At 41.4% G+C, this 26,302-nt stretch overlaps 2 protein-coding genes across 2 annotated transcripts in view; both read right to left on the minus strand.

Moving 5' to 3' along the window:
• Rasgrp3 (RAS guanyl releasing protein 3) overlaps positions 1-24,166 on the minus strand; it is a 61,592-nt gene extending 37,426 nt beyond the window's left edge. Inside the window, exon 1 of the mRNA XM_032908908.1 lies at positions 24,068-24,166. The gene's annotated coding sequence lies outside the window, so the exon portion shown is untranslated. The remainder of the gene's footprint in view (positions 1-24,067) is intronic.
• Positions 745-14,901, minus strand: LOC116905620 (60S ribosomal protein L32-like). Its single transcript, XM_032908605.1, has 2 exons — positions 14,471-14,901; positions 745-881 (listed from the first exon to the last, which is right to left on the minus strand). The coding sequence occupies exons 1-2, from the start codon at positions 14,883-14,885 to the stop codon at positions 745-747; spliced, it is 552 nt and encodes a 183-aa protein (XP_032764496.1). The 5' UTR covers positions 14,886-14,901.
• Positions 24,167-26,302: the final 2,136 nt, after the last annotated feature.

The following is a 26,302-nucleotide window of genomic DNA, read 5'->3' on the forward strand; positions in this document are numbered from 1 at the left end:
ATATGTACAAATCTGTGTGAAAATTAGAGATTCCGTAAATACTTAAGCCATTTTGGGTTTTTCTCTTTTCAGTTTGATTCAATAATTTGAATTAGCTTTAGGAAATCCTGTTAGCCTTTTATATATATTTAACAGGGTACACCCATAGTCATAAGAAGAATTCCACACCTCTTCTAGGACAGCACTTCCCCGATGTTTCTCTAATGTAAACTCCATTGGTACATTTAAAGGTAAGGTTGAAGAATTAGGTAGACATAGTGGCATATGACTATGAGTAGTTCTGTAGGCCAAGCCTAAAAGGATTCGTGAGTTGCTTGGGAAATGGTAAGTTCCCCACAGGTAGTGCACTAAAGACCTGTCACTGTTTTTGAAGCTGTATTTGTGAACAGTGAAGGATCTGATATGTAATGGGCCAAGTGGACTGGGCTATTGGGTTACCATCTGTCCCTGCAATCACTAAGCCTGTCTGTGTCTCCACTTATCCTTTGTCTCCTGCACATTTACCTGTGATTATGTTTCATTCCCGTGGGCCTTATTGTGTCTACAAAGGCCTTTTCAAAAACAAAGACTCTGCCACGTAAAAACAAGGGCATGTATGCTTGAAAATGGACAGTGAGGGAAGGTGATACCTATAATCTTATGCAAACTATAGCTCTCATTAATGTCAGGTGTGCTTCTTTCCGTTTGCTGGGCATATTCAAGGTTGTTTCTTGTGTGATCATAATTGATTATTTTAAAAAGCACTTACAATATATTTTCATATTGATAGAGATCCAGGTCTGAAAAGATGACAAGGGCAGTTGTCATCCCTGGGAAGGTCATGGGGGAAGCAGACTGAAGAACTGGTTCATTCAACTCAAATGATAAGGGCTCTGGAAAACCTGAAGACAATGGCAGAAAAGAAGCTAAAGTTAATAAATAGTACCCTAAAGAGTCTGTCTGGGGCTGAAGATGCCCAATGTTATTCCCTAAGGTCTATGTGGTGTTGGAAATTTAGTGTGAACGTCAACCTTAAAATCGAATAAGAGGGGAACATATTCAAAGTAACGATCTGTTGGCAGAGAAAAGGCCCAGATGGTTAAAGCGTTTTCTGTGAAAGGCTGGTGATCTAGGTTTAACCCTCTAGATCTAGGTAAAAATTGAGAGAGTGAACTGGCTCCCCAAAATTGTTCTTTGATCTCCATACAAAGCTGAAGTGTGTGGGCCCCAGAAAAATAATAAATAGAACTTAATTAAAAAAAAAACTTGCCTTAAAACAACTCATGTGGTTTTTTTTAAGTTCTAAGCACATAGTTTAAAATTCTACTTCAGGGGTTGGGGATTTAGCTCAGTGGTAGAGCGCTTGCCTAGGAAGCGCAAGGTCCTGGGTTCAGTCCCCAGCTCCGAACAAAAGAACCAAAAAAGAAAAAAAAACAAAAACAAAAACAAAAACAAAATTCTACTTCAGTTGTATATTTATCTCTAGGAAGCATTCATTTGAGAGTTTCCAAGAATTGATCCCAAACGTTCAAAAAATTTCAAGCACTTTGCTGTCTAAACAACAACAACAAAGGAGGGGGGATACGTAGTAGCCATTTATAACCACCCAAGCAAGAGATGATGCTGTTTTAACCCAAAGATGGACAAAAATAGGTTGATTGCAGACTGTATATTGAAAATAGATCCAATAAGAGATTCAATTGATCATGGGGAATTTACAGAATTTAAGAAAATGCCAGCATTTCTACCTAGATATTGGGCTGTGTTATAGTGGCAGTCCCATGCTCAAGGAACTTTCATTGAGTTCATTCCTCAATGAACAGGAAAGTTCATTGAGAAAAATGATGCATTCATTTCAACCATGTAGACTTAGCAATGTGTACAACACTCTCGGAAACTTTAAGCTGTATCTGAATAACTGTCAGAGACTCCAAGTTGGGACTCAAAGATTAAGTGCTAAAAGTTAACGGGGAGGAGTTGAAAGTGTTAAGTCAGTAAGAAGTTAATTCACACAATGCTCCTGAAAGGACAGGGGGGATGGATGCAGGCATTGGCGGAAGGATTGGACTTAGGGAAGTGAAGGCTACCTTGTTTGCTGCAGCCATGGGAAAAAAGGAGGTAGACAGAATTTTCACTCTGATGGCTAAATAGTAAGGGAGCTCTTGTGTGGCTATGATAGATAACGATCTGAGATTTATCAACAGAATCCTTGAGACACTAAGAAGAAGACACCAAAACTCCCACCCAGGGCAGAGACTTGGTGAGTGCAATGACATTCAGTATTCTTTGTCCTTCATGCTATTGTAGCTTCCACCTGTGTGATGCCTCTGGAGTTATTTTGAACTTTCTAGAACTACTTAATATGAACAAAATTAATTCTGATCAAAAGGTTCTAGCTTCCTGCTGCTCTGATACTGTCACACTCTTTCTGCAAGGTTAAGTCACAGACAGAAGGCAGGGCTGCCAGAGGTCCTAGCTAATGTTTCCCCTCTCCCTGACTGACTGGGCGAAAAGGACATGACGCTCCAAAGGAAAATCAACAGAGATAATAATAGAGACGTTATTTCTCTCTTACCATGTGAACTGATTCAGGCAATTTCTTCTGGCAACTACAATCTTAGCTACCTGCACTTAGTTACCTTCCCAAATAGCCCTCTTCCCACACCTCTGGCTTCCATTACACCCCCTAGTACCTTCATTACCTGTTGTCTTTCAAAAGATTTAAAATAAATAAAAACTTCAAACTGGCATTGCTATTCTCTTCCCAGTCCACACTTTCTAGTTAGAGTTTAGAGTTTTCTTTGGCCTTTTCATGGGTCTTGTTACTCTAGATTTTCACCCTGGTGCTTTCAAGTCCATCCCTTGGTTCTTTGGCTTTCTCCTTCTACCCTGTCTCCTCCCATCAGTCGCTCTTCCCAGCATGCTCATCTGTTTAGTTCTTATCTCTGTCAAAGCAGGGTGGGTCACAGACCTACTGGAATAGTTTGAACATAAGGAATTGGCCCTGTGCTTACAGCGAGGGTAAATCATTGCACGTGGGCCACAGTAGATGGCATGAAGATTAAAATCCCCACACTTATGGATGGCTAAGCTTTAGCCCAAAGGTCATTTAACCATGACAACAGGGATAGCTATAGAAAACAGTGTATTCTCCAACTCTAAAGCTAGTTTCCATTCTTGCCAGAAAAATTTAATAACATTTCCCTGGGCCTTAAGCTATGTCCTATCTGTTCATTTCTCATTTCCTTCTAAAATATTTTACTAAATTAATAAGATATTAACTAATTTTCATGGGATATTTTGTCCTGAATTAAAAAACCAAAGCAATAATAGCTTTTAGAAATATCACTTACTGCTGGCAATATATCATGCAAGCTTGTTATATCTACTTTAATAAAATTCAAAAAGCTAAGTATTATTCTCTTTACTGCATAAATAAGGATGCAGAGGCCTAAAGAGGCTGAACCGATTGTCCAATAGCATATTATTCCTAATTTCCAAAGTCCAGGTCTGACTCCAAAATTTACCCCCTCGATGATCTGTAAACCTTTTAGCCTGCTAAATCCATTTCTAGACACAGTTGAAAACATGTGCTCACTGTGCTGACTCCTAAGCGTGTATCACTGGCTGTGTTATCTGTAGATGAATGAGCTTCATTGTTGCAACAGGCTTGGCAATGCAGGGGAATGCTGGTACCAAGTACCAAACAGGAGCAGCTCAGAGCTCATCTCACTCACAAGACTCAGCTGCATTTGGGGCAGGGATGGGGGTAACCATAAAATAGCAAAGTTCAGCTGTTGTGTTTTTTTCTTAAGTTGCTGGCATTTAACATTAGTGGTCAAACGATCATATTTAGTGCTAACTCGTGCAAGTTGAATAAGAAAGTTCAGGGGACGCTCTAGCAATAAACCATGAAACACCAAAGTCCAACTAAAGGGTACTTTCCTGGCATTTGGAAGGAACTGAGCATAAAACAAAGCCATACATAAACACGTGCTGTAGACACTTGGGGGGGGATGACATCCAGATCATTTATCCACACCCAAGGATCATGCCCATAATCCAACTGAAAATAACATTCAAAATTGAGGCTAGCAGCTAGGAAATGTTTTACCCCAGAAATAAAGACTTGAGACTTTGGAAATATATATGAATAAAACTATATACATATATAATACATATATAATATCATATACATATATAATCCTTGTTTTCACCTCAACATGCCAATCTTGTCTCACAGTAATTCTGTGGGTGGTCCTAACACTTTAGAAGGACACTTGAAAGGGTCATCACATTCCTGCATTTCTTTGACTGTTCCACTTATTTCAGAGGGAATTTGATGGTGGTAGTGGTGAAGGAGGAAGGGAGGAAGAGGTGGAGAAGGAAGAGGAGAACACAGAGAAGAGACCATTTTTAATGTTTTCTGTGGCAGTAACTGTTCTGAGTGCCTTATCCCAAACCTTCACCTCCCAAAAAAATCCATGCTGGAGGCCCTGTCCCTCCCCAGCACTCCAGAAGTAAAGAAGAGCAGCTAAAATCTCCTTACTTAATTTATACTAAAACATGACGAACTCTTTGTGAGATGAATTCTGAGTGATCCCTTGCTGGTTTCTCCCGTTCTCCCATCTCATCCTCAACTCAGGGCCTCACACTTTCTAGGCATCTGCTTCACCACTGGGTCACATAGATCGCTAAGGCCTTCGATTTAATTAAATAACTGATTTTTTTAAATTGGTTTTCTGAGACTGGGTCTCAGTATGTACAAGCTGACTTTGAACCTTCTGTGTAAAGCAGGCTTCTCTAGAACTCATGACTCTCCTACTTCAGACTCCCAATTCTCAGATTATAGGCACACTCCACCACGTCTGCCTCAGTCTTTGAATTTTGAAAAAGGCACAAAACAAGCCGGGAGTCGTGGTAGTATGCAGGAGGCTGGCTTAGGTCTAGGAGTTTGAGATGAACCTGGGCAATGTAGCTAGATTTCAATCTCAAACACAGCAAAATTGTATAAATAAATGAAAATATTAAAAAAAAAACCAGAGGGTCCTTTCCAACTTGGGCTCAGCAGAGTTGCTCCCACAAAGAAGGATGGCAAGAAGAAGGGCTGTTCTGCTATCAACGAGGGGGTGATCCAAAAATACACCGTCAATATTCACAAACACATCTAGGTGCGCTCCAAGAAGCATGCCCCTCTGGCACTCAAAGAAATCTGCAAATTTGCCACAAAGGAGATGGGGACTCCAGATGTGCACACTGACTTAAGGCTCAATAAAGCTGTCTGGGCCCAAAGAGTGAGGAATGTTTCATATCGCATCCAAATATGTTTGTCCAGAAAATGTAATGAGGATGAGGAGTCGCCAAAGAAACTCACATTGGTAATTTCCACTCTTGTTACCGCACTCAAAAACTATAAATGGCGAATGTGGATGAGAATTAAACTGCTGAATGTCAAACAAAGTTGCAGAACTGTAAACAAATAAAAATAAAAATAAGAGGAACAGGTCCTAAAATTAGGAAGACAATCATGAGAGATAGGAAGATACCTTGTTTTGGAGGGAAAACAGGAAGAGTAATGGAATGTATGTGATAGTTACACAAACCAGAAAGCGATTGGGAAAGAGGGAACCAGGCAGAGTGGGATAGGGCACACGGGAGCAAACAAAGTACAATGACGCATGTGTAAGAAGATGCTATGATGAAACCCATCAGTTACATGCTAACCTAAATACTGAATCAAAAAAAGAAGAGGGGATAGAGAGATGGCTCGGTGCTTAAGAGTGCTATCTGCCCTTACAGAGGACTTGGGTTCAATTCTCGGTACCTAGACAGTGAGTCCCAACAAACTCCAGCTCCAGGTCATCTATCTGATGCCCTCTTTTGGTCCCCATTGGCACCAGGCATGCATGTGGTGCACAAGCATACATAGTAGGCAAAGCACTCATGTGCAAAAACTAAAATTAAATTAAAACTTGAATAGCACATGGGGTCATGGAGTGCTTTATTATTACTGATTCTATGACCTCAGCTATTTTATCCTTACAGTGATAAGTGTTAAAAGATTAATTTGTCCCATCCTTTTGATGCTAGTTTCATGTGCACAGATAATAAACCCCCAAAATCTGGAATGCGGATTACTTTCCTTCTCCAACTGTAACTGTGCTACGGTAACATGTAAGTGAAAACATTTGTTCCTATTTAGAAATCTGCGTGTCAATGGTACTCTTGTGAGATGGCAAAAATCTCAGTTTAAATTGCTTCTGAATTAGGGATTTGGAGCTAGACTTTTTATTGGAACTGACTAAAAGCCAAACATGCTCCCTCCAAAAATACAGTGTCTTTCAAATTCTCTCTTTGCTTTTAGTTACATTTAGACAGCTTGAAGCATCCAACTGGAGGGTTTCCACAAAGACACTATTGTTCTCTTTTTTTATTTCAGATGTTTGTCCTACCACAAATATTCATTTTCCTCTTCCTTTCTTTCTCTCTTCCTTTTTCTCTTTCTCTCTCTCTTTCTTTCTCTCTCTCTTTCTCTCTCTCTCTCTCTTTCTTTCTTTCTTTCTTTCTTTCTTTCCTTCTCAAGACAGGATTTCTCTGTCTTCTCTTTTTCTAAAAGAAATAAAAAGTCCGAAGAAGTTGTGACACTGCTCATCCTCACATGTGATATCCCAACCAACTCCCTTGCTCCGGAAATCACAGCACCTCCCTATGGAAAAGAAAGCATAAGTTACTAGAACCTTCCATGGTATCTATCATCGGTCTCATGTAAATTCTGTAAAGTTCGCTAAAGTTACCCAACAGGAAGGGAGTCCCTCCACCTTCCTCACCAGAACAGAAGAGAGTGTGGTTCTAAAATGAAGTCCCATTCCCGGCTACATTTGCAAAGTAGTTTTCTATAATGTAGAATGTAGTTTCCCATTAAGACACTATTAGGATGCAACATATGTACATAGGGGAGACCAGGAAGCTGAAGCAGGTAGATCTCTGTGGGTTCATAGAGAAGGAAACTGTCAACTTACTGTAAAAAACTTTGGGATTTCTCAAGCATTTAGAGCAGTAGTTCTCAACCTTCCTAATGCTGCCACCCTTTAATACAGTTCCTCATGTTGTGGTGACATCCAACCAGAAAGTTATTTCATTGCTACTTCCAAACCGTAATTTTACTACGGTTATAAATTGTAATGTAAACATTCGATATGCGAGGTATCTGATATTTGACCCCTAAGAGGCTTACCATCCATAGGCTGAGAACCACTGGTTTACAGGTTGATGGTGTGGGTTGGTAAGATTAGCTTTCAAAACAATGTGCTTTCTAGAGCCAGGAATCCAGTGGTGACTTGTAATCTAGAGATACAGAGAAGGATAGAAGGAAAGGAAGCTAGATTGTCTATGAAATAACCAACAGAGGAGAGTGAGAAATGGGAAGGAGAAATAAGTCAGACATTTAAAAGTCATATTGGAAGAGAAAAATAACCACATAAAGACATCAGACACATGTCTGGATTGAGGAGGGGGTTCTCAAAAACTACAACCTTGTTTCCTGAGGGAAACAGATCCGGTCAGCAATATAAATCGTACAAAACAGAGAGGAAGTTGGTTTCTCAGAGTGCCAACGTCTGTCTGGAAGCTTCAGGGAGCTGGATAATTGCTGAAATGTTTGTATGTTACTGCCAGGTTAAAACATGCCATGGGGGGGGGTGGAACAGCACTGTAAATGACAGTGGGCAGAACACAGGGGTGGTGAAAAAGAAGCTCATTTTCGGAGGAGCAAGGACAGGGCTTCAGTGGACCTGAGGGAAGGGATGGATCTGGGGGAAGGGGTTGTCTTAGGGTTTCCATTGCTGTGAAGAGGCACCATGACCAAGGCAACTCTTTTAAGGGACAACATTTCAGTTGGGGCTGGCTTACAGGTTCAGAGGTTCAGTCCATTATCATCATGGCAGAAAACATGGCAGCATCCAGGCAGACATAGTACTAGAAGAGCCATGAGTTCTATATCTTGATGCAAAGGGAGCAGAAGGCGACTGCCTTCTGCAGGCAGCCAGGAGGAGACTAGAATTCCACAATGGGCAGCATAGGAGACCTCAAAACCCACCCCACAGTGACGGACTTCCTCCAGCAAGGCCACACCTCCTCACAATGTCATTCCCTATAGGCCAAACATTCAAAAACAAGAGTCTGTGGGGGTGGGGATGGGGGTCACACATATTCAAAACACTAGGTCTGGGGTTGGGGGTTTAGCTCAGTGGTAGAGCGCTTGCCTAGCAAGTGCAAAGCCCTGGGTTCGGTCCCCAGCTTAAAAAAAACAAAAACAAAAACAAAAACAAAAACCTGAAACAAAACACTAGGTCTGAAGTAAGGGGTAGATCTGGGGTATGGGGTAGAGCTGAGGTAAGGGATGGACCTGGGGCACGGGGTAGAGCTGAGGTAGAGAGTGGACCTGAGGCATGGGGTAGAGATGAGGTAAGGGGTAGACCTGAGGTACGGGCTAAAGCTGAGGTAAAGGGTAGACCTGGGATAAAGGGCTATTTATGGAAGGGTTTGTATGCATGGAAAAAATCTTAGAGCGAAGATTTTACATGTGCACTATCCCTAACATGTTTTAATTGGGAATTCACATTCACACTTTTTAACAATGCTCCCCAGAAGCTTCCAGACAGAGACAGATGTAGGCACTCTGTGAACTGATTTCCTTTAAGCTTTGTGTGATTTATATTGCTGACTGGCTGTTTCCCTAGAAGAACAAGACTGTAGTATTTGAGAGTCCTACTCAGAAGTGTGTCCTGTGATCATTTACAAAGATCCACTGGGCTCCAATAGAGAGGAAAGACAAGCAGAAAGTGTCTAGCACTAGGGATGGAATGTGCACACACTTGAGTAAATTCCCATTCATTAATTCCCCTTTTATGACCCGCCTCGCCCATCTATTCTGCCCATTTCCCGATCTCCTCTAACCTTCTTTTACTACATGAAATTCTCCATCTTTTTCGATCAAAGTTCACGATCAGATTCCAGGGGAAATGCTTGCCAGTTATTAACATCCCTAAAACCATGCCTGAGGGTGGACAATACAAGGAACTGTCTTCACTAAAAGTCTCGTGAATGGATCTGCTGGTCACAATAAGGATGTTGAAGAGTTAAAATAGTAACTGAAACCAAGCTGGTAGCAAATTTAGAACCAGAGCACAACAGCTTCTGCGGTAATCTGTGGGGATTTTACAAGTTCCCACAATGGCTGACCATTGCCAGTTGACTCTTACCGCATCATCTCATTTATGGCAGCCCCTTTTCAGTATTAGCTTCTAATTTATAGCCCAGGAAACAGAGCGTGTACTCTAAGTCTAGTAGCACATGCTTTTAATCCCAGCACTCCAGAGGCAGAAGCAGGTAGATCTCTGTGAGTTCACGGTCAGCCTGGTCTACATAGAGTTACCAGATAGCCAGGGTTACACAAAGAAACTCTGTCTCAAAAAAAAAAGGAAGAAAGAGAACATATGTATTGATCTTATTACTTAGCTAATCTTATCTAATTATATTCTTACTAATCACACAAACATTCAGTATCCACCAGAAATTTAGCTAAAAAGATAATTCCTCACTACTAACTTCAACATGTTACATATAACTGAAAAATACCAGCTACAATGTTGAAACATCTCATTAGTCTGGTACTACACTCTTTTATTGTTCCAGAAAAAAAATGCAGGGCTGAGGAGGTGGCTCAGAGGGCGGAGTACATGCCACATACGTGTGAGGACCTGAGTTTGGATGCCCAGAATCCACATAAGCCAGGGGTGGTAACAAGTGCCCCCGTTGTTCCTACTGTGAGATAAGAGGCAGAGACAGGAGGATCCAGGCAGTGCATAGCATAGGCTACCTCGCCTGGGGTGCACGGCTGCAAACAGAAGGTCCAAACAAAGAAGAAGGCAAGAAACGGTCACCTGAGGTTGTGCTGTGACCTGCACGTGCGATATGACATGTGCATGCCCACGGTAATACACAGGAACACACACACACACACACACACACACACACACACACACACAGAGAGAGAGAGAGAGAGAGAGAGAGAGAGACAGAGACAGAGACAGAGACAGAGACAGACAGAGAGAGACAGAGAGAGAGAGAGAACGAGAACTACCCTAAGAAGGCTCAATGACTAGGAAAAATACCAAAAATATCTGGAATTGTCTCTACATAGGAAAATCAAGAAATACTTGAAACCCGACATGTACTGGTTGTATGCATTGCAAATAAATGCATTGTCATTTTTGGTTTCTTTTTTTCTCTTCTCTTCTCTTCTTTTTGAAACCTTCCTGCTTCAACCCCCCTCTTGAGTGTGTTGGCAAATGCACCCACGTGTCACAATGCCCAGTGAGGCTATTTTTTATCTTGATACTTTATTTCCTAAAATTTAATGCTTGGCTTGGGGAAGGCCACTTTAATAAAATGCGAAGAAAAGCCAATCACCTACTTTTGTTTTTAATCTAGAAAAATCTCTTCTGTCATCTAGACATTTCTAAGCTTCTGCACCTTGGGTGTAACTCAGGCCATATCTGAATCATTCCACCAGGTTTTTAAACTGAGGTCTATGTGGATGGTAAGAGCTCACAGGTTCAAAACCACAACCCCGCTTTATGTCATCACCCCAAAGTCTGTCTCTAATGTGACAGAGGTGAGGTGCGGGAACACAGAGCCCGTAGAGACATCACAGATACTGACCGCAAACACCTTTCTCTTTGCACATTTCCCCCCTTATCTGAGAAAACCTCTTTACTGACGGACAGATAATAAACTGAAAGTCTCTTCACAGACTGCAACATGGAGGTCTTTTGGAACAATGCATCCCATCGTTCTATTTGTTGCTCCTGCCAGCATTAAAATTTTCCAATTTTTTTAGCTATTTGTAAAATGATATGCAACCCCAACCTCCACATTACCATCTAATTTTTTGTATTCTTGTAGGAAAATCCAGGTCTGTGTAGTCGACCTTTGCTAGCCAGCAAGTGCCTCCCAGGCTTCCTGGATCTTCACTACCCTCTGGTGTCCCCTGAGGCTGAGACCAAGTCACTTATCATTCAATAAATGTGCCTTTCCTTCTTTGGTAGTTTTAGGAAGGGAACCTGGTACCTGTTTGCTTTTGACATTTCCTTTACCAGTCCCAACTTCAGACTTACTGAATGGGCCTCTAACGTCCCAGATTCGAAACTAGGGAGGACCTTTCAGGATAAGGAGCTTAAGAATGGTCCTATGTGTAGATTAGATGAGGAGGAAGACAAGGTCATGACTGCTTACTCAAGCTTCCCCTCCTGCTTGCTAAAAGGGAGGGTCAAACTAAGACAAATGTCATCTTCTCCTGGGCACAAAGCAGGCTTGGAGACTTCTGCTTTGTTTGCTGAGAACCACTAGGCCAACAAGGTATTATTTATTTGCACTCATAGTATCCTTTTTAAGATTTATTTATTTCATGTATGTGGGTACACCGTGGCTGTCTTCAGTCACACCAGAAGAGGACATCAAGTGCCCATTACAGATGGTTGTGAGCCACCATGTGGTTGCTGGGATTTGAACTCAGGACCTCTGGAAGAGCAGTCAGTGCTCTTAACCACTGAGCCATCTCTCCAGCCCTATAGTTTGCATTCATGGTATCCTTATATGTCTATATTACCACAAGGTTTGCAATTCCCTCCTATTTCTGTGGTTTTTCTTTCTTAGTCACAGACTGAAGAGAGAGTTCAGTAGATAAAGCAGTTGGCACGCAAACATAAATCCTAAAATTCGGATCCCTAGCACCCACATGGCAGCTCGCCTGTAATTACAGTACTGGAGAGACAGAGGTAAGAGATACCTGGGGTAATCTGGGAAACTAGATCAGCTCCTGATTCTGTGGGAGACTACACCTTAGTAAACGAAATGGAGACCAGTGGAGAAAAACACCCGACATCAACCTCTGGCCTTTGCATACACATGAGCACACTCATCTGCACCTGTACATGCGTGCTTCCACCACAGGCATGTACATCTGCCAACAAGTTCTCGCTACAACGGTAGTCACTAGTGAATCACTTGGGTTGACGCCTCTTGACATTTCCACAGGTATAGTCTAGGAAGATTAAGATAAAGCAATATCCATTGACTTGAGCTACCTTTAAAAACCATACCTCCTTGTGCTTAGAGGCAAACATCTTCAGTTCTACACACGATATAGAGTATAGTGTTCTACTCCGTCAGCTTCCTCTTCCTGTTGCTCTCTCTGGACTTGTTAACTACAGCTAGGGATATCTGACTTCTCCATGCAGGCTCTAGGAAGTCACGCTCCCCACTAGGGGCTTTTCAGGATAGTTTCCTGTGTGTCATTTATAGCACATAAATAAAACAGAGTCACACGTAATTGCTGACTGGAGAGGCTTAGCTGATATTCTTCCTTTGTTGCTGTTTATTACTCTAAGAAGAGAAACCAGAAAGGACAAGGCAGCTGCAGGATTGAACTCACCACCCAGTTTCATCTTCCTGTTCATTTAAGTTTTTTGACAGTGTTTTGATGTTGGCCCTAGAAACTAAACCTCTAATTCAGGAGAGTGCAGTAATGGAGAAACGAGGTGCCTTTCCACTTTCCAAGGGCAATTCTTCCTTAGTTAAGAGGTTAGCAACCCTATTCTAAAAGAATATCCCTATGGACAAAATGATAATGATTGGCCCATGTTTAAGCACTGAGTATAGTGACTGAAAGAAAAATATCCCACTGTTGTAAGCTTTTAGAACCCAGATTTGCATAGGGTGGGGGTGGGGTAGTAAGAGTGCCTCTGAGATACAAAATGCATACCAAAGAAGGCTAATTTTGAAGTAAAGCACCTAGTCACAGAAGTGTGGATTTTCTACCTTGAAGTTGTCCATTTATCATTTGGATAATGAGGGATGACTGAGCTATTTGGTAAGTAAGGGTCATGGAACGTATGTTCACTGGTCTGACATCAAAGAAATTTAGCTCTTTGATTTTGCAAAGGTTAACCTGACCTGGTTATCTTTCCTGATTAAAGAAAGTGTTTTATCCAGCAATCTAAAGTGAAGGGGAGTGGGCTTAATAAAGATCCACTGTCTCTAGCTAGTGCATTCTGAAGCTGAAGCCATCCTGGGAAGTTTTTAAATGATTGAAGTGGGGCGAGCTTTGGAGATTGTCTCTGAGCTCAAAGTAGGTTCTAGCACAGACTACTGCTTCTGCAGCTCTGAAGCTTGGGTCCTCCCCCTGTCTATCCATTTGCTCCTCTCACATTGAACCAACAAGCCACTAGCTATTGGGAGACTCCCTGATCTGTCAGAATTTGGATTAACTTATCTACAAATGCGCTTTGCTGCATTCCTGTCTCTAAATTCTACCCACTTCAGGCAGGGACAGCTATCTCAAGAAGGATGGGGGTCCAGGTGGCCCAGAGGATAGACAAGCTTGCTGTCAGCCTAGAGACCTGAGTGTAATGCCTAGAACCTGCAGGGTGGAAGGAGAGAGCTGACTTTTACAAATTGCTCTCTGACTTCCGCACATGTGCTGTGGTGAACACACACACACACACACACACACACACACACACACACACACACACACAGAGCACGTAAATGTAATGTTCAAAACAAAGATAGAGCAAGTGAATTAATCAGGAGCAAATGCCTCACCATTATTCCCAGTAACGGTTGGAAGACAACTTGAGAGGACTTCTTCCCAGTGAGATGAAGCACCGAGGAAGAGCCGCATTGCCAGAACTAGAGCAAGACCTCTTTGTGTGGCCTAAACACCGACTCTGCCAGTACTAACTCATCGAGCTAGAGATGGAGAGAGGCAGGCATGGCACTGCTGCCTGCCCCTGATCCTGTGCTTGTAGGCTTCCATCTGCCTCTCCCCCAACCACAGGTTCCCTAAATGCATGGCATCTTCTCCCTAAAGAATCCTCTTTCTTCAGTCCTACTCTTCCTTTGCCTACATTGTGAGGGTAGGGGTGTGCAGAGCCCTTTACAGGTTTTCCAAACATTTCAAGGGTTTTTGTTTGGTTGGTTTTCTTAATAACTACCCAGAAAAAACTAGCTGTGGGTTTTTTTGATCTTTCTGGAATCAGCAACTTACTTTTAGAGAAAATAAGAACAGATAAGTCCTGCACCCCATAGGCAGAAGCAACTGGATCTCTATGAGTTTGAGAGCAGCCTGGTGTACATAGTGAGTTCCAGGACAGCCAGGGCTTTATAAAGAGACCCTGTCTCAATAAACCAATACATATACATAAATTATATGCATATATAAGTACATATGAAGATATACATGCATATACATATGTATATTCACATACACATACACATACACATGCATATACAATACACACATATATTGGCTTTACATAATATCTACATATATATGTATATTGATATTGTAATATATATATATATATATATTGATATTGCCTTTTTGTGGCAGTTTTTATGGTTTTATTTGAACACAAAACAGGCACACAAGCCATCAATTCATTTTCTGCACTGCATAGCCTAGCATTGGGATTGGTGACTCTGATGGCCAACTGTGCTGCTCTTTCTACAATGGCTTTTCGGTTCTTAGAGGACACATTGTGAGCAATCTCAGCAGAGTAAGATTTATTGCACATCAGCAGCACTTCCAGCTCCTTGACATTGTGCACCAGAAACTTCCGGAAACCACAAGGCAACACGTGCTTGGTTTGGTTGTTACTCCCGTAACCAATGTTGGGCATCAGGACCTGGCCCTTGAATCTTCTCCACACCCTGTTGTCGATGCCTCTGGGTGTCCGCCTGTTTCCCTTAATTTTCACATATCCGTCTGACTGGCATCTGATGAACTTCTTGGTCCTCTTTTTGACTATTTTGGGCTTCACCAGAGGCCGAAGGGCAGCCATGATGCCTCAAAATAAATGGCAGCCACCTCACAGACAGCACCGAGGAAGAAAGAAGTATTGCTTTTTATATATGTATACATACATATTGGTTTATGTATATGGTTTTTGTCAGCACACGTGATGAGTGTGTGTGTGTGTGTGAGTGTGTGTGTGTGTGTGTGTGTGTGTGTGTGTGTACCTCAGTGCATATGTGGAGCTCAGAGGGCAACTTGTGGGAGTCAGTTATTGCTTTCCACCATGTGGGTTCCAGGGATTGAACTTAGGTTATCAGAGGTGGCAACCCAAGTAAAGATTAATGATGGGAAGAGAAGAGTATAAGTAGAGATATAAACAACATCGAAAAATAAAATACCTTAAAGTTCTCTGATGAAGACATAGGGATTCCTTATGTCATGTCATTTACTTTTGTATGTGTTCAAATATTCCACAACAAAACCTGAGTTTTGTGGTCGTTTTTGTATTCTCTTCGAGGTAAGGTCTTACAAAGTTGCTCAAGTTGGCCTTGAACTTCTGATCCTTCTACTTCAATCTTCTAAAAACATTTTGTTCTTTTGTAAGTTTTAAATAAATCTCAAGTATATTACAATGCTTCAGCAAAGCAAACTGGAATCTTGACCATCTGAAAGCATCTCTCTTCAAGTCCTTCTCCACTCTGCCCTCCAACAATATTCAGCTCAACCAAGTTTGACGTGATTCTTGGAATAAACTTTTTCAAAACAGCCTCCTTTTCTTCTCAACAGTAACGGTGTATTGTTGTTGTTGCTCGCCTATTTGTTTTACCTCCAGGCTCGAAGGTCACCAACTCCAGGAATGCTCCCTTGGCTCGGCCTGATAGAGTTAAACCATTTCCTGGACTGCCATAGTACTCTTCTTTATAGACATATACTCAGGCATTGCCATGTGCATATTGTAATACTTTAAAATGTATGCATAATGAACAAGGTGGTAATATTCTATGGAGGGAAAGTCCACACCATTATCCATGTTTGATGTTTAAAAATACCAAATGAATCATCTTGTATGAAAAGACATTTTGGATTTTTTTTTTAAAAAAATTTCCTTTTGAAGACTTCTGCTTGAGGGGATCTGTAAACTAGACTGTATTTATTAAGTCTTTAAATAATTTAGACTTACTAATATCTCTAAATTTAGGGAGTAATAGTCCAAATGACTTTCTGAATCCACGAATTTCTAAATTTATCTGTCTTCCATAAAGTTGGCAAGAGATAATAGACAAGATAAGTTATATGATAAGTTATAAGATAAGATAAGATAAGATAAGATAAGATAAGAATGTTTTATGCATGCTGTATTTCATTAATTTTTACAGCTGGATAGATTGGTCCTCAATTCTTACATTTTACTCAGTATCACCATCACTAACTTAAGTCAAAGTTTTTGGAACTTTGAAAGAGAGGTTGAAGAAATATAACACACACACACACACACACACACACACACACACACACACACACACACGTCAAGAGATATCTTACATTGATTCTGCTCCTGACGCAGCTTGACTCTGCTAGCTATCAGTAATAATGGTCCCCAGAGACATTTTATGTGAGTACGATTGTCCCTCTCAGTGCCAATGCTGTCTTGTCTTATAAACTTAAATACAGCTCTCAGTCACTTTTGGAGAATTTGCTAGGCCCATTGTCGTGACCATTCTTTCTACCTGTCATCATCAGGGGCTGAATTCTACAGGATCACTCTGTACAAGGCACAGAGGATTACAGTTGAGAGAATAGTTCAGTAATGAACACTGAATGAGTATGTTCAGGGTAGGAACTAAAAAGAGACATGGGGTGTGGTTGTGAATCCACAGAGACTAAGAATGTTTTTCTGCAGGGTAAAAGTCTGCTAATGGAAATGGCAAATGTATTGGTCATGATGCGACATCAATTTCATGACAAGGCCAGCAGTCTCCACTGCACGATGGACATCCATCCCATAGACAGCATCCGTTCTAAGCCTTGGCAGAATGAGAGACAGCATCATTATGTTAAAAATGCATGGGCATTGCTTCTAGCTAGAATCGCACCCTGCTGGCCTTTTAAAATGTAAGGCACTCAACTTTTCTGAAGTTTGTTTTCTTCTTTTAAAGTACACTGCTCACCACAATGCTATCTACTTTCTGAACAAGGTAAAAGCAAATGTTATTTTCTTTGCCCTTCCTACAGCAGGCACAGTTTAAATACTACAAAAGAAACACAGAGGCAGAGACATCTCCAGATCAAGACTTTGGGGAGAGAAGTGGGTCACAGAGAAACCTGTTCAGCCACCCTTCAGATTGGCCACTTGCCCATGCCACAGAAAGTAGTGATCTCTAAAACGGCCTGCCAACTCATATGATTTTTGAGTGGCAGGCATTCCATGCATACATGAAATACTTTCTACTTTGAGAAAGCAGAACTGAGACCTGAGCAAATTCCAGTGTTCATTCAAATCGAACTTGCAATGTGAGTATCTCAGAACCAAATATGGATGTGCTTGGTTCTTCAATTTAAAACTACTTAAAATTCTTGAGTGCTTAGGAGCTCCAGGAGTCTGTATTAACTTGAGATTGGAGAAGGAGCATCCTTCATGGTTACAGTGAGAGTTTCTACAGAATGCCTGGGAAAGGAGAGACTTCTCCCGAGCTCCTTAATTCCAAGTCTAAAGTATTTTTGCATCAGGGACCTGCATGCGCAGATTTCTAGGCACAACTCTCTCAAGTGCCTTCCAAGGTTAATTTACACAGAAGACACCAAGGAAGCCTGGTGCAAAGCAGTTTGGATTGTTGAATGGAAAGAAAATGTCCTAAGAGCAGAGGAGAGAATGAGTCTGTTTGGAGGCTTGGAGGCTGACTGCAGTAGATTGGCGACTGTGTCTAGGTCGATTTCTAGATCATCAATATCCCCTTGGGCCAATTGTGTAGGTCTCTGCCACATTACAAAGACTCCGGGGGGGGGGAGGTGCAATTAAAATCACTTACACATTCTCTAATGCAGTTACTTGTCTGTGGGGTTGAAAAAATTAAGCAGCAGGAAAGCAATAACTAAAAGGAAGCTCTGGGAGGAGATATAAATTTCCCATGTTATTTTCCTTCCATGCGTAGTTCTCTGCCAGGTTGTAACAGGAACATGTTCTTAATTAAAACTGTGACTGTATTTATAATCTTAAAGCAAATCAATGTCATAATAATGTGGCACCTCATGAAGTAGTGATAGTTCAGCTGATTAAGGGAAAAGATGGGACAACATTTGGGAAATAAAGAAGCCTTCAGGAAATAAAAGTACCAATCCTATTAAACAGAAGCTTAAAAGATATTAGTATAGCTGCAGCTACCTGAATCATATCAATAACTAGACGCGAATAAAATCCTTCTATTACAGTAGGCACAATCACGATTTCTTTGGACTCCACTGACAGAAATGAAGTCCATAATGATAGAACTATAATCAACCACTTCACTGTCTTTTCTTCTTTTAAAAATGTTCCCTTCTTTGCTCTTGGAAAGTGCAGAAAATTCTCATTATTACAATAGCCAGTAAAGGGGAAAATACCTTTTGGATCAGTTTATGCGTCAGTTCAAGATCTTTTTTTTAGTTCAAAGAAAGTAGCCTTAAATAATCATACTACAAAGGTTATTATAATGGTTCTTATTGCAAAACATCATGCATTTATATTTTCCCTTGATATTACTATGGATAGCTGCACTCATAACCACTAGACATCACATACAGCTGTTTTTATGATCATACCAACATATTGATAATGGTGTTAGCCAGGAAACAATGAACATATTAGAAAACTAACCAACAGCAAAGAGTCTTGATTAGTCTATCAATCGAAGACTCTTTATACTGAGCAACTCACTACACGGAGAAAAATAATAAGCATGTTGGAATTCACTCTTGCTCTCTGGATGTGTGGGTGTTGTAACCAGCAGAATTGCCAATGCTTTGGTGAGGCAAGAAGAATATATGCAGGCAAATAGGCTGAATTCTTTTAAACTTAACCAATTAATTATATTATTAACTTTTTATATCTCAGAAGTGGGCCTTCTCGATGATGTTCCATCATGCCATTGTTGATGGAACTTCAACCTAACCACATCAAAGAGGAAAATGATGGCTAAATTCCACTACAAATATCATCCAAAGCCAGTATTTTTGTGTCTGTGACTAAGAAGGACTTATTACTCAAGTCAATGGCCCATAAAACTTATTTAATGCCACCAACAATACTCATCAGTCAGCATACCACAAACTAGTCATAAACTAATGCCTAATAAAAGATAATGACAAATTATGACATCTTTCAGTACAAAAGACAATTCAAAGTGCACTTTGACAACGTAATTGAACCCTGTCTTCCCCTGGATGACAGCATAAACAGAGACATTCCTGGGATTCATGGTTAATAGATTATTTACACTGTGTAGAATTCTGCTACGTACTTCTTCTAGGACTGTGGACAACTTACTTACATTTTCTCATTCTCAGTCTCCTCTCTGTAAACAATGGTAATGATGCTGCTTACACCCCATACATGAGACTGTTGCAATGCAAGAGAGTACCTAGTGACAGTGAATGCCCATGTAAAAGGGCATTCTGCTGTTTCAACCCCAAAGAGGAATTCAAAGACCAAAGCACAGTGACTTTACCTACCACAGACTCTGAAAGGACAAAGGCCACCTGAAATAATAGAACACTCAAGACTTTAGATATCATAAAGTAGTAATGACAACCCAATGGCTAACTTGAAAGTAAATGAACAACTGATACAAAGGGGAAAGATGGGACCATGGGGTTAGCTTTTGGGAAAAGGTGTCTACAAAGCATACAATCTGCCAAGACAGACAAAACTTGCTCTACATCATAGCCTTCCATTCCCTATTGTAAGACATTCAAGAAATCAAGCATTTGAGATCGTTTCATATCAGCTCCACAGTATGACTTAAGAATGATGTCAAAATTCTGAGTCTATTCTTTGTGTCTCTGCCTAGCATTCACTAAATTATGCCATTTCCTTGAGGGAAAAAAAGCAGTTTCCATCAAAGATTGAAGCCTTCATATCCCCAAGGTTTTATGTCTGTGAAGTATTTACAGTATGTTTTTTCAAAGTAGTTGTATGTGTATTGAACACCTATAATCCTTTTGCCCTTTTCATTATTCCTTAAGGAATATAGAATAACAATCTTAAGTCACATCCCCAAGTGAGACATAGATGATTTAAGTCACACAGGAAGATCAGTGTAGGTTACATGAAAACACTATGCCACAGAACAGGGAGGACAGGGGAACATGATCATGCATGGTGTTCATGGTGTCCTGGAACTTATCACCTAAGGACACTAAAGGACAAGTCTAATTCTCACTAAAGGTAATTCTCAGTGTTCCAGTTTAGAAGACTACAGCGAGAAGTACTATTGATTTGGGCTTACTTTTGGAGGGATTGGGTGAGTAAAATTAAAGATCAAATTTTGCCCTTTTTTTCTATAAATAAATTGGTCTTCAAAATATGTAATCCGGTCATGATGACTTTGGAAAAAACCATTTATAATTTTCTCAAGTCATCCATGTAATGGCTATTTACTCAATGCTCTTCCTGATAGCCTGAAAGGTTTTCCCATTCCCCTGTTCCTTATATATTACACACAGTCTTTTTGCTCATTACACTTTTGACATTTAGCCAAGTGAAGGGATGGAGAGAGGCAGATGAAATTTATTAAAAAAAAAAAAAGATTCAAGAAGTAGCTTTCTGTGAAGGCTCTACCTGACTGATGACCCAGAAAAACCACAGGTTCACAACTGGCAAGTGAGACAGCCAGTGTCTAGGTGCATAGCAAACCATAAGATGAGAAGACTCATAGCAAAACATGTGCAACAGTCATCAGACTCCTCCTACGCCACTCCCTGCCATACCCCTGACATGGAACCCTTTCTATGCTGAACTACACAGACATAAGAGTGATCACACATGCACAGGTGTGATGTTTATTGCACATTGACCATACCAAATGGTGGGCGGAGGTGTATCTCTTTACATATGGAAAACCTGTTTGCTATTGAGTCAGTCCTTGGCTCGTGGTACTTTAACTTAATAGTTGTTTCAACTGGGTGATGGTGTGATATCTGTCTTACTGGTATCTATATTGGACAACTTAATGGGTGGCTCTTTGGGAAGCAGAGTGAAGGATTGCGCTGTTTTATGAATAAGCAAATAGACAACTTACTTGAACAACCAGCCTTCTAAGTTGAACCATACAAACAAGTCTGAAAAGAGTTTCTTCAGTACTAAGACAGTATTTGGTGCTCAGCATGGGGGAAGTGGCCATCCTCCAAAACAAACAAACAAACAAACAAACACAACAACCAAATAAAACCCCAAAACCAGGAGTTACAGGGAAAAAATGATGGAAAAGCCATAAAGCACACTGTGCTGTGCATTCCAGATAAGTAACAAGCTCTTAGTGCTGGATTTACCAACACAAAAGTCTTCATTGTGAACTGTTTCTCAAAGAGGAAAAAGTGCACCATCAGTCAGTCTGGATTGGGACTGTCACAGAGCAAACTAGCCCTTCCTTTTGTTGAGAGTTTAGAAGGCTATGGCGTGCATGTGCACACACACACACACACACAGACACACACACACACACACACACACATTGTATATCTAATTGTATTGGGATGGGGAACACTCACATTGCATTTCCTGGGACCCTTAAATGATAGGATTTACATACAAATCCCACCTTTAAAAAATGTATATGGTCAAGAGCCTGACCCCTGTGTCATTTCTGCTTATACCCAAGCACCTTCTGAGCCTCAGTTTCTTCAACATACAGAACATATGCATGATTCTTAAGCTGCAACGGGGTACTCTTTTGATAAACCTATCTTAAATTTAAGCTACCATTAGTTGAAACTGAATTCAACAGCTAAGTATTGAAAACAGCACAACTTGGCAACAAGGTGTCCTGTTGAGTACCAGTTGTTTGCTCTTCTGGTCATCTGACTAAATGAGAGCTCTAGCTCACACTGTTACCGAGCGTGTCAAGAAAGGAAGGTCCAATCAATGGCCAGATTGGGCAAAGACCCAAGATCAAGATTCAAAGCACAGTTCTCACTGAATTTCTGTCACATTCACATAATACAGTTGTTAAGTCAAGGTACCGTGAGCAAAAGACTGAGTAGGCAGCACATAGCATTACCATACATATTCTATCAAAGCATATACACCTGTACACACCCTTTGGTACTGGGAATGCATAATAATCATACGCTATGCTTATTAGTCTTTCTCAATGATCTCCTGTAATAGCAACAGAAGCCTTTGGTATTTTGTTTCTGCATTGGGATATATTCACTACAGTAGCAAAATGTACTGCAATTTCCTCATCTCCATAATTCATGTGTTAAACTCAACATTGTATAAGTCATATCCAGATCTGAACTTTTTCAACATTATGGTATATATTATTTGCATGTAAAATTAATGAGTTTTGAATGACTTGTACTTAAAAAAGTTGACTTATCACTGTCTGACTTGTTCAAAATCGGTGGGTTTTCAAAACCTCAGCAGTTGGATGTGTTTGGTAGATAGGAAGTGCTGTACCACTGAGCTCCACCTTATCCCTATATGTTATCATACAGTTGTCTCAACAGAGGACAGTCCTTAGTTGAGACTTCAATAGACATTGCATTTTATTATGGGATGGTCTATCGTTCTGGAGATATAATTTCACTGAAGAGTTTTGTTTGTTTGTCTGTTTCCCCACTGTTAACCTGTGGAAAATGTGAACTCTAGTAAACAGGAGCTCTCACGAATGCCCAGGCAGCAGCAGCCTTCTGAACTGAGACAAGGAAGTTACAGGCTAGACAGGGAAGTCACTGGGAAGATACCAGCTGGCTCCGGGACCTCACAAAAAGGCATGAAGATAAACAAAGAACTAGAGCAATTCTTTTTCTCCTTGGACACTCCACATTCGGCAGATTCTTCCACATCGTAAGGAAAAAAAATGAGAAGAGCTTCTGGTGTCAGCCTAGCCTGCATAATTCTTAGTCCCTCTTCACACACAAAAGGTGAGGTATGGGTGAAGAAGACTTTGTGTGCCCTCAAGCAAAGGTTGCAAGCAAATCGAATAATTTAAACCCTGAGAACAATCCATCAGTCATCCTGGGGAAACTGGACTTAAGAGTATCCTAGGCTCACCTCAGGTGAAACACCATCTCATGGGGCTCCACATGAATGCAGCCCCTCTCTTCCCTCAGGACTGTCCACATTACTCGAAAGAGGAACATGTCTGATATATTGTGGCTCTGATCCAGAGTTCTGACGCCTTTAGAAGCTACATCACCAATCAGGTTTCTTTCTGCCTACTCTTTCTTCCACTTGGGTGAAAGATCCCTGAACAACAGCTCAGCCCTACCATTCTTCTCACTTGGATGATCTCTGCAGAGCAAGCTCTGTCACAGAATACGTTTATAACCCACCTTATAAACGAGGAAAAACAAAAACAAAAACAAACCAGAGGACCACAGAACCACTAAAATAAGGAGGAGCTAAGACAATTATAAGTGTTAGCTTTAAAGTCACAAGAGTGTGGGTTTATGGAAGGAAAGCACAAAGTTTAGCATTCAATGAACCGGAAAGCATGCATAAAACCCAATGCAAAGTTGGATCGAAGTGTTGATTTAGAGGTACACTTTACAGACTCGTACACACTGTTAAGTAAACCTCTTTTCCTTTCTTTCAGAATTGACTAGGAATGGCCAAGTCAGCCATGGCATTAACTCACCAGATATTTTAAACAACTATGTTTTCACGTTTTGGTGGCAAAATGTTAATAAAATTCCAGCTATTGGCTCCTATCTACCAGTTCATTACTTTGTGATTTAAATCCAGGCTATGAACCTAAAAATAAATCCTGGATACCTAGGAATTCATTTCTTTGTTGGACAGGGATCCAATATTTCATTCTCAAAGTCAGGCAACACTGTGGCTACAAAGAACACATTCTTTAAAAATTAGTAAAAACACAAACTAACAAGTACAAATAAATGTCCTTCTAGAGTGTCACAGGGTACCAAAATCAACATGAAATAAAAAGTTGGTAACTTGTCACACACACACACACACACACACACACACACACACACACACACACACACACCTCTCTGGTTACTTACTGGGGTAATTTTGTCTTCCTCACACAAGCGCTTGGCCTGTCTAGCTGCCAAGTGTGGAGCAGGCAGTAGCAGCTGTTTCCTTCCAGCCAGGCTGTGTGTCTTAACCAGTCATATGCACCTCCTGATAAACACCGCGCGGTGCCAGGAGGTCAGAAACTGAAGATCATTCTTCTCCCCCTTGGCAAACCTTCTCCTAAGCTGTGGGTTGGCTCAGCCCCTTGATTAGCATGCAGGGCAGCGCATTCCACCATTTGTTTTCTTTTGGAGACAAATGGCCCAAGAGCTGATAAGTCACACCGGAGGGCAGATCACACACGGCAAACAGAAAGCTAGCTGTGTTTGCTTGGGGGTGGCAAGGCTGAAAGTCACTACTCTCCGGTCTCACTTAAGTTGTCTCTAGGGTGTCTAGTCAGCAAGAAAACGGAACCAAGAGTTCAGCCAGCAGGTGGTTGCTGTGTAGGCCAGATGCCCTTAGAGCACATCAATCTGCTTGGTTTCATTTTCTCAGAACTCCCGGCTCCGGTATGTGTGGTTCTCTACACAACTATGGGGACTGTCCAAAGGAAGGCAAACTTTAGCCCTCTAAGAGTATTTCACCGTGTCCCCTCCCCGACCTGACCTACCCCCTCCAGGGCCAGGTCTGCTACTGCAGCCAGAGATGGCCAGTGGCAAGTACCTAAGTGTGGAAGAAGATCTCATGCAGTTCTGTCAAAAGAGCCAGAGGAAATAATTTCACGTGGCTTCAGACCTTACTTCCACATAATTGCCTGCAGTGTCAACATTCTGGGGAACCACAGAGCAGTGGAGATTGGCAGCCAGGGTGGCTGGGAAGAGAAATGATCACCGTGCAGACATGCTGCTGACCGCCTGTGTTCTGGGAGGCTGGAGCAGCACTGCTCACAATGGCGCCCACGGTGTTGGATTCATCCTCCCCACTGACTTGACTTTCTCTTCTCACCCTTGCCGTCTTTCTTTCCTAAGAAAATTCTCGGAGTATGTAACTTTAGATGTCTGACCTTGACTCACTGACCTCTTGGAATATCTGGAATATCAAAGTGATGCTTCCTAAAACTCCATTGGAACTTGCCCTTCAGGGAAGAGTGGCAATCTGGCTGACAGTCAACTTATTTGGGAAAGAATAAGGAAAGAGTGGCTGGAGTCCCCCAGCGACTCGTGAGTCACAATTAGCCTGTTCCACTGCCAGCCTTGACTTTTAACAAGTGTTATACTCAGTGCTCTTAGTATAGGAGCATGTTTGGCCAGTCTTCCAAACAGGGGTTCATCTTATAATTATTTGTAGTGAAAATTAAACCAGAAATCTCCTCCTGTATAAAAGAAGGGGGTGGGGAAGAGGAAGACAATAGATTTCTCAGTTTAATTTTTTACGTACTTGGGAAAACTCAATGTATACATGGAAAACACTGGGAATATCAAGACCTATCAGTGAGAGTTTAAAGTCAGCAATAGAAATGAACTCCAGATCTGGGGATGTGGTGCCCTGAGATGGGTCACCTCCAAAGACTTTTCATTCCAGTGTGGATGACTCAGTCACCGTTCCCAAACAGAAAAGGAAGCCTGCTAATCACTTGAAGTACTCTTCTGGCTTATTTATACTCCATGTTTACAGTAACAAAAACTTCTGGACCCAATGACACATACCAGTCACTTCATCTGCAACCAAGTAGGTCGATTATTCTGATAATCCATTATGAACCACATGGTCAAGGAAAGAGAGACTTCTGGAAACTATTGAGTGACTAACAAAGCAAACAATATGGAGATTATTTGCCAATTCTATTTACAGCCAAGGGCAGACCCTAATGGTACTTCTGAGGTAAAATGTCAACATGGAGAGCAAGGCATTGACCTTTACTACTTTGGAACTAGTCAGATGATTGACAGCTCAATAATGATGTCATCTTCTAACCTTGCAATGGAAAGAACACTTTTCTAACCAACTCGCCTACAGGTGCCCACCATTTCCATCAACCCCACAGTCTTTTTTTCTTCCTGGCTCCCCTCCCACCTGGCATGATTCTGCCCACCTGTTGTGATTCTCCCTATCCAACGTACCTGTCCTAGACCCTCACACCTGTTTCCCCCTCAGCACACCTGTCTCCTGCTTAGAACACCTGTCTCCCCCTCAGCACACCTGTCTCCCCCCTCAGCACACCTGTCTCCCCCTCAGCACACCTGTCTCCCCCTCAGCACACCTGTCTCCCCTTCAGCACACCT

The sequence above is a fragment of the Rattus rattus genome, chromosome 7 (genome assembly GCF_011064425.1).
Source record: "Rattus rattus isolate New Zealand chromosome 7, Rrattus_CSIRO_v1, whole genome shotgun sequence".
Taxonomy (NCBI): Eukaryota; Metazoa; Chordata; class Mammalia; order Rodentia; family Muridae; genus Rattus; species Rattus rattus.

Excerpts from the sequence above, each read along its gene's own strand:
- LOC116905620 (XM_032908605.1), bottom strand. The coding sequence starts at position 14,885 with ATGGCTGCCCTTCGGCCTCTGGTGAAGCCCAAAATAGTCAAAAAGAGG. Across the intron at positions 882-14,470 it reads AGAAAATGAATTGATGGCTT|GTTTTCCAGAGCCCTTATCA; the intron begins GTGTGCCTGTTT and ends CATTGTCTTCAG.